Genomic DNA, 9712 nt, shown 5'->3' with positions numbered 1-9712 from the left:
TTAAAGCCAACGTTCAAAAGACCGGAGTGGAGCCGGGTCGACGAACCACACTCAGCCAATTTGCATCAGTGCTTATCGTTTTTCACCGCGTCTCTATCCTCTGTTCAGGAGGTGATCTAGAGGACGACGGTTGAGAAAACATTACCCCGTCATCCAGGGAGAGAGACTCAGCTGTGCAATGCAAAAAAAACAAAAACACATTTAGATGTTTTCTTATAAACAAATTGGGAGAAAAAAAACAGGCTAGCAATTGGCTTGAGTGCTTGACTTTGATTCACCATCCGATGAAGTGGTGCACAACTATAGAGGAAGAGAGAGAGAGAGAGAGATAGACTATGGCACTTCATTTTAGGTTGGCTCTTTTAAGGACTCAACCAACATAAAATACAATTCAGAAAAAAAATACACTGTAAATACAGTATAATTCACATCAAGATCTCTTCATTGATTTAGATAGTCATTTGAGAGACAGAGGTACCTCAATGTCGATGCGCTTGCATGAGTGTTCAATCGATTAATTGAGAAAAATCTTTGCAGATCAATAAAAATCTTTGCAGATCAATAAACCATAATGTGTTCTTATGAAAGTATCACATTTCCACGGCATATCAACAGCATCCACGTTAAAATCAAATATCTAATCAAACAGCTGGACATTGTAAGCAGTAAGCTGTCCTAAAATCACCATGTCACATCATTCAGCGTCACATTTTGGGCACCGAATGCTAGATCGCGTGAACGGAGACACATACATACAACAAAATAACTGTTTTGTAAATGTAGTTTATTACAATATCATGAACAAGAATATAAAAAATAGAATGCTTTTCGAGTACAAAAATGAGAATAAGAACGTTGAATGACGGACAGAAAAAAAAAATAATAATCCCTTTCATAACTATCACAAAAAAATCAATCAATCAATGCACATTATCTTTGGTTATTTCCAGAGGCGTACTGTATGTGTGTCAAGTGGAGGGAATACAGGCATTATATTCTAAGATAAAGAACAAACGTTTGGGCTATAGGTGTGCGTGAACACGTAGACACTGTAACAGCAACAGTAAAAACATCCACAATGGTTAAATATTACGCCACACATTGACGATAAATGGGCTCTTGATACATTTCCTCAAACAAACAAACTACTTACAAACATATTTCCCTTTCCTCCCAACTAAAGTATGGTAGTAACTGGTATCACCCAGATAAAACATAATTAGACTGAACCATTTTGCAAAGATACTCCATGGCCGCAAGGACAAAACTAGACGTTTGCCAAAAAAATTAATGTGCCGGGGAGGGACCCGTTTGCCAATTTAGTAAAACTGGTTTGTCATCTCCTGCGAAACGTTTTGATTTAAACGCTTGAAAGTCCGGTATAGTTAAAACCAAAGTTTTTCTTTTTCTTTTTAAACACTCGGGAGTAAAAAAAATATATATATTTATCTCCGATGTTAACTTTTCCATGTGGGCTTGATGTTTAATATTCAGTTAAAATAGAGACTAAATGATACATGCTTTAAATAGATTACGTGTACAAAAAGAGGAACTGACGGAAAACACACAAAAAAAAACCAATACATGAAAAAGGCCGTTATTGGAGCTAGTTGCGCTACACCCAAGTGTATGCGTACCATAAAAGGCCATGGACTGTTACACGTGTGTTATGACGCTGGAATACAGACGACCGTTTGCATTCTAGGTTTGAATGGATGGAGCTACTGTATGCGATTCCAAAATCCTCTCCTGTCGACTTCATCCCCCGCCCCACACCGCCCCCCGCCCCCCATTCCGACGTCTCCGTCCAGGAACCACAACGGAAATTTCACAACGGAATCCGAGCTCAACCATTTTCATAACGACACAGCAGAGCAGTGTAAACATCAAACGAATGAAATGTGCAAAATATACAAAAAAAAAAAAAGAAATTAGGGAACAACGGCGACGAACCAGAAGTGTCATTTCATTAGACGTCAGGTGGAAACAGATATTTGGGTTATTACGACAATCAAGGAAAAGTTCATTGGATTTGTCAGGTGTTGTGGAAAGAACATCTTTTTTTTTTCTAAATAAGGCACTTTAAGTAAAAAAAAAAAAAAAAAAAAAAAGAATATAGATGAACTTAACAGTAAATATTCCTTAGGTGGATCACAGCAAATCTTAGTGTAATGCATTTCATTCAGGAGCTCAGTGTAGAAAAGCTTCTCATCTCCCAAGTGTCATGGCTTTCAAACACAGCCACTGTAGTGTGTCCTGTACATTTGTTGCATAGCACAAAAACAAACAACAAAAAAAAACCCTTATTCAATATCCTATCTTTTTTGCACTGGACACAGCCCTTTCTGATGCAAAGTAACGTTCAGCTCGGACTCTGCGGTACGGGGCTTGTGCTTCGGAAAACGCCCGGCAAATAGAAATAATACAACACAGCCCTAGGAAACTTGTACGAAACGCATTCGCATTCAGAAAACCTTTCTTCTTTGTTGCCGCTGATTGCTTTTCCTCGTGAAGAACAATTTGCATCGCTTCTATAACTTAAAGTTATTTGGTTCGTTTTGAAAAGACCGTTCAGTTAAAGAGAGAACTTGCACATCGATATGACCCTAAGCCTCCCCTCCATTTTCCTCAAATTTGTGCCTTCCCCCCAGATAGTCTGGTGAAAATTATGTGGTGGGCCCACTCCTCTGCTTACTCCACTAAAGAAAAACCCTCGGCATCCGATGCCCAGTATATTAAATCTAATTGGTTGGACTTGGTCTGCACTCTGCAGAACATAAAACTGAATAGCAGACTTGGGAGAATAGGCCAAAAACGCCACACCCGGCATAACGTTTTGTTTTTTTCCTGACTGGATCCTGCCACGCGGTCGAAAAGACACCGTTTAGGAGGAACCCAGCGAGAGGCGCGTACGGAGCAGAGCGTGCGTTTTGCGGAGAGACCCATGCATGGTACCATCAGCGTGAGACACGGCAGACGAAGGAGGCAGAACCCGTCGGAGAGTCTTTGCGCTAAAACATTCTTGAGGTCGAGCGGAACGGCGTCCCACTGGCGAAGCGGACACGGCGTTCAACCCCGCCAATCTATATCAAATAGAATTTGAGATGACTTAACTCCGTTATGATCTAAGTGCCAGAATAGACTGCGGTGGCATCGGTCCAAACAAAGAGCACCATTGTCAAATGTGTTTTGTGTCCATAACCCTCATGCACATTGACAAAAGAGACATTTATGTCTTATACGGTTACTATTGGAAGAAGCATCGGATAGTTTGGGGAAAGAAAATGGTAAAGTCAGTAACATATCTCTGATCGAATTCGATTTTTTAAAAAGCGTTGGAGTGCATGTCAGGGAACGGAAAAGGGAACTACAAACCTAGCTCGTCGTCCACGGGAACGGACTGGAGCTGGGTGAGAATCTTCGAGTCCCCGTCCATCTCCTCCGAGTGCCCGAGCGGTGACCTCGCCTCCGCGTCCCGATCGTCGTGGGAGGGGCTCCCCAGGAGCAGCGACTCCCCTCCGGGTAGGCCGAGCAGAGCCGCGTCTTCCGGCATGTCGCCCTTCCCGCGGACGTCGAACAGAGTCAGGCCGGCCGAGGCGGAGAGGGGCACGGGGCTCCACGCAGACTGCGACAGCTGCGAGGTGGACGTCACCCCGCTGCACATGGGGCCGAACGACAGCATGCTCTCCGGGATGAGGAGGTTGGGTTGACTGGGCGCGGCCAGATGCTCCAGGGTGTGGAGTGAGGGCGCGGCGGAGGTCTGGCTGGTAGCGGTGCTCATGTCCGGGGCGCAGTAGAGAGGGGGCGAGTTGATGAAGCTGAGGGAGGACGACGCAAAGGTGTTGAAGGTTGAACCGGACGTCGGGGTCAGCGGGGAGGCCGCGGCCGGGGCGGCCGGGGCGAAGAGGAGGCCCGCGTTGCTGGCCGAAATGGGTGAGACCTCCGGGACCGGCTTGAGAGGCAGACTGGTGAGCTGGATGCCCGCTGGGATTGTCAGAATCAGTTTGCCTTGCTGGATACTCAGGTACGGACTTCCACCAAGTAGCAGGTTACCTGGAGGACAAAGAATTTGAGAAGAGAAAACCATTCAGGCTCTATAGTAGCTCTATAACCACACGCTGGCATTCAGGTAAAATTTGTTCAAGTTTTCTATAAAGATTGAGTAACGGCAACATTTCTGCATGACCATTGTACTTTTATGAACAGCCTTTTAAGTAAAGGTACCTGGGGGGGCGGAGGGCAGTTGAATGACCCCGGAGTTGAGGAGCTGGACGTTGGGGGCTACGCTGGTTGGGGGAACCACGCTCTGAATGGGCCCCATTTGATTGATTCTGAAGGGGGCCTGTGTGACCCCCCCTGCTGTCCCGGGGGCCGAAGTGAGGATCTGCAAAGGCAGCCCACCAGTGGGGATGGAGATGGAGGGAGCAGCGGGCACCACTTGAGGGAAAGAGAGAGTCGAAGAAGCGGAGATGGAGGAGACCGGGATGAGCTGGGGCATGGAGGGCGGTACTAGCTGTGCCGGAGCAGTGTCTTTGGATTGGAGGACCGGAGTCACCTGTGTCGGGGAGGAAATAGAAATAACTTTCGGACTCGGTGAGGCCTGAATTTGGGTCGGGGGGGCGTTGGCAGTTGTCTGGGCCTGAAGGTGAAGTGAGAGTCCCTGGGTGAGCTGGCCATTGGTGACCTGCGAGACAGAGACTATGCTCGGGGCGCCCTCACTCAGAGCCGTGGAGCCGTTCTGCTGCTGCGGGGTAACGGGTTGGGCCAGTTTGAGGCCTATGTTCATAGACTGGGGACTCTGAAACTGGGGAAGGGTGGCTTGTGGTAGAAGGAAAGGGAGAGGGGACACAGGTACCAACTGGGGGCATTGGGACACCTGGGCACCAGCAGTGTGCTGGACTACCTGGGATACCGGTATACCCTGGATTGAGGGTACAACCTGGGGCAGAGAGAAGACCTGCTGTGTGGAGGGACTGGAGGAGGACACCACCTGACAGATGGAGCTGGAAGAGATTAACTGGTGGCTAGTGCTGGCAAATGCCAAATACTCCCCTTGTTCGCTGGAGAGAGGAGCCACGCCACTGGAGATAACAACACCTGTAGGGGACATGGCAGATGGAAGGGTGAGGGGCTCCTGGGGCTGGCCATTCTGTCCAAAGACTAGCGAAGGGAGCGAGGTCGGGGAAGACAGAGCCGATGGAGAGGGTGATAAAGACGAGGAAGAGGGAGATACTGTCTGACCACCGCCCTCTGATTTGATTTCCATGCCCTCGGGGACATTGATGAAATCCAGAGCGGTGCTCGTTCCACTGACACTGTCTGTCTTTGTTTCCATTTTCTGAGGAGCAGAGATGGCTGACGGAGGATTGGTGATAGTCGTGGTGTCCGTGCTCAAAACTATTTGTGGGAAACTGTTTGGCTTAGCCTCTATGGCTGAAACCTCTTGCTGTGTCAAAGATATTCCTTGTGGTAGCTGCTGTTGCATGCCAATACTAGGCTTGGTTATCACCTGGGATCCTAAACGGAGCCCAGGCGACATCGGAGAACCAGCACCAACTGGACTCAGGGTGACTGTCTGGCAGTCACCGAGGGACAGCCCGTTGATAATGACACCAGCACCAGCACCCGGGATCAGGGAGCTCCCATTGAGTAACAATGGTTGGGAGGTAGTGAGGAATCCACTTGAACCATTCAGGATAAGTTGGCCTCCTGTGCTGCAAGGGACGCCAGAGAAGGAGATGATCTGAGCCGTGGAGCTGACAGGTTCCTTGGGCTTGTTGGAGATGTCCTCCATGTTTCTGGGCTTGTCAGGGGTGTCATCCATGTTGCTGTTCTCATCCTCTGTGCTGTGGTTGCCATCCGACTCACTAAAATAGATGACAAGAGAAAAAACAGTCGTAAAGTAGGTTTACATGGGTGTATCCAAGTGTGCTTGAATGTTTGTATAGGCGATTATCTATAATTATGTTAACTATAATTAAACACTATACCTAACAGTTATTTACAAAATAATTTAAGGTATTATACAAATGTTTTAAACTTTTGTAGGTTGAGCTTAGTTCTGAATTTCTTTTATGATTTTTTTTAGAAGTGTGGTGTATTGGGCATAATAAAGATGCTCATAATAAAGATGATTATGCTCATGATGCTCTTTGATTTTTGAAAAAGATCGCTCTCTATTGACACAGCAATGGGTTGTAAATGGGAAGCTTATTTAATGCTGACCAAAGCGTAAGATTTTGGGGGTTTCAAATAGGCTGTATTTAACATAGACATGGAATGAAGAAATACAGTCTTTCCTTTATTATGGGTCTAGACTTTAAATTAAACAAAAAAGTGACTCCCAATCTCATTTATTAAATATTTGACCAAGATGTATCCATTTAGGATACTGAAAAACAGTTTATTTATAAATAAAAGCAAATTTAGAAAATTTGCAACATATAATAAACTTTAAAAAATCAACAAAAAATAGAAAACATTTACAATATACAATAATCAAAAATGCTATAAACCTCAAAAATATGACAATTGTGCAAGTTTGTACACAATGCGTGCATTATGCATATGTTGTCCATGAAGGGAAATGAGCCGGCATTGTTTTAACAGTTATAACGACCAACGTTAATCCATAATAATTCGATTTAAGCATAGACGTTGGGGGCGCGCACGGGCCTTTGGTGAAACTTGAGACCGAGCGGCGGCGCGTCCGCGTCTCACATTTCATAACAAAGCAACACGCTCTGCTCCGTCACTGTCAGGAGTTCAATTTAACTTTCACACGCTCACCCCCTACAAATACTCTGCTTTCCTTCATTTGGACCATCGCTACTTCCACCATGAGCGTTACCCCCCGACTGACTTTGAAACTTTGCAACTCCCAATCATTTCCCCGAAGCACTGGCCCGTAAAAATCAGATATATCGTAATAAGACTGTATTAACTCAAACTCACTCGTGTCCATGTTGTTAATCCTGCACTGCAATGACTATCCACCGTGTACAGAAATATCCAACTGTATACATGTGTACACCCAGTCGATACCTGCACCCTTACTGCCACGTAGCCCCCCATAGCTTCGTAAAGTGTCTTTATCTGGTGCAGTATATTCCGTGTATGCGTGCATGTATTTTAGATGTAAATAACGTGAAGCATTACTTTCTATCTACTCGTCTCTCTGAACTACACAGGCACCAACCCATACCAAGACGAATCCCTTGTAGGTGAAAATGTACTTGACCAAATCAGGAGAAATTCCGATTTTGATTCTCATCAATGAAGGAAGGGTGTCTTGGGTAAAAAAAAGTCAGGAGATTTTGATCGCAAAATAAAGTGTGTTTTTACACCGGCGCTGTTCGGGTTTGCTGCGTTTCGATCCGCTACGATCCATGCATCGAACGGTGTCAGAATACAACAAACGGGTTGATCCATGATAATAAAAAACCTCCCCGTGCAGACGGGAGCCGCACCTCTTGCTGTGGGTCCCCGACGGCGTCCTGTCCCTCTGCCTGCGGTTCTTGAACCAGTTGCTGACCTGGGTGAGGGACAGTCCGGTGGCCCGGGCCAGGTTCTTCTTCTCGTCCGGGGTCGGGTACCTGTTGCTCTTGTAGCACTCCTTCAGCGCGTTGCGGGACTTCTCCTTGAAGCAGTACACGGTCTCCTCGCCGTCCCAGATGGTCTTGGGCAGGGGGAACTTCTTCCGCAGCCGGTACTTGTCCACAGCGCCCAGGCTGCGGCCCCGGGACCTCTCCGCCTCCTTGTAGCGCGCCCGCAGGTACAGGTCCTGAAGGAACCCGTGGTTCGCCTGGTGGAAGTGGTGGCTCTCCAGGATGGCGTACAGCTCCTGGAAGTCCTCCCGGTGGAAGGCCACCAGGGCGCGGGCCTTCAGCAGGGTCTCGTTGCCACGTAGCGGCTCGGAGGACGGGGGCATGATGGACAGGAACCTCCGCAGGCGCTCCGCGTCCCCCGCCTGTAGCAGGGCTTCGCACAGACACGCCACTTGGTCCGCCGAGAAGCTCGGCGCGGAGTTTTGGAAACTTTTCAGCAATCGTTCAGAAACTTGGTCCGGATCCGCGTCCTCTTGCGGCTCCGCGGGCTCCGTTTCGGTCGCCTTCTCCTCCGGGCTGTTCTCGGATTGTTCTGCAGACTCCAGAGACAAGGAAGCCATTTTTTACTTTAACTTTTTTTTTTTTTTTTCCCAACTAGTTCCTCCTCCCTCCCCCTCTCTCTCTGGCTCCCTCTTCCATTCTCAGATCGTTGACGAAATGCGGCCTGTTTGGATCCACGGCCCACGCCACGCCCCTACCGCGTCTGCGTGTGTGTGTTTACACACGCGCACGCGCACACACACGCACACACACACACACACACACACGCACACACACACACGCACACCCAAACACACAAGCAAGATCATCTAAAATAAAAATAGAAAACATTTTTGTCAAAATATATATACAGACAATTGAAGCTCGCCTAAAATAAAAATGGAATATCTTAAACATTGCTGACTCTATTATACTGTATTCTATGACTCTATTTTTTTTTATCAGTATGGTTTAGTTTTGATATATATATATATATTATTTTTTTTTTTAATCGTAGATTATCTTCAGTTGTCTCTCTATCATACAGATAGAAGTAATGTGGAGGCCACGGTAACATAGGCCTTATGGCAGCAAACAGAATCATGTTTTTATTAGAAGCAGAAAAGCTAAGAAGACAGACAGATCGTGTTTTTTTTATGTTAATCAATTTCAAAATTTGTTTTTTTCAAAAAAAAATTATATAATCAAACAAATCTTCCAAATAAATGTCTCTGGTCAAATATTATTATTATTATTATTATTATCATTATTATTATTATTATTATTATTATTTAATAATAATAATAATAATAATAGCTGCAGGCAGTAATACGCAGGGTCCAGGGTAGTCAGCCCTACATTAATGTTCAATGGACGAGACTACAGAAGTTCATTCTTCCAGTTTGGTTACAGTGTAATTCTATGACTGGGAGCTGTTTGCAGCTGTTGGTGGCGCAACTACGCCGCAACTTACGGTTCTGGAATGTCTATACATTTGGCAGTGATGTTATTGGATTTTTATTTTGTACAACTCTGGTAAGTGTCAGTTACCCCAGAAGCATATATATTTATGACATTTAATATGATGCTTTCTTTAATCCCATTGTCTTCTGGTAATACTTTGACTTAATTTTTTTCAAACATAATAAAGGTTAATAGTAATAGAATAATACCTGTCACTTTGTAACTTCGTATGGTTAAGTGTTTGTATATTATATTCCTTTAGTTAAAGTCCAGTTGCGACTATAGCTGTGCATGGCGTTGACTTGGTGAGGATAATATTGTTTATCACAAACTTCTTCTACAATACTGAACCGATCTGGATCAAACTTCGGTGACGCCATGTTGGAACTGCCCCGAATACACATCTTATTCATTCTGTTTGTGAGTGTGGCAGAGCCATGACATCTATAGAGCACTGACATCAAAATTTTCATTAAAAATCGCCCCTTGCGGGCTGGACCCCTAATAATAATAATAACGATAATAATAATAATAATAATAATAATATATTATTATATTATTATCATATTATGGCTTGAACGCAGAATAAATGGAGCGCCACCATGTGGTTGCTTCTACGATTGTTTCTGTAGGAGGAATTCTGGGTCACAATTCACAAAGAT

The 9712-nt window shown here is 45.3% G+C and overlaps 1 protein-coding gene across 1 annotated transcript; it reads right to left on the bottom strand.

The window, feature by feature from the left end:
* Positions 1-3138: 3138 nt before the first annotated feature.
* Positions 3139-8167, bottom strand: six5 (SIX homeobox 5; the record flags this gene model as incomplete). The annotated part of the gene is made up of 3 exons (XM_080006650.1): positions 3139-4053; positions 4225-5867; positions 7470-8167. The coding sequence occupies 3 exons, from the start codon at positions 8165-8167 to the stop codon at positions 3368-3370; spliced, it is 3027 nt and encodes a 1008-aa protein (XP_079862776.1). The 3' UTR covers positions 3139-3367.
* Between the last annotated feature and the right edge of the window lie 1545 nt (positions 8168-9712).

The sequence above is a fragment of the Zeus faber genome (genome assembly GCF_960531495.2).
Source record: "Zeus faber genome assembly, chromosome: 9".
Taxonomy (NCBI): domain Eukaryota; kingdom Metazoa; phylum Chordata; class Actinopteri; order Zeiformes; family Zeidae; genus Zeus; species Zeus faber.
Note: the sequence above shows the minus strand (reverse complement) of the source record. Positions and strands in the feature narration are given on the sequence as shown.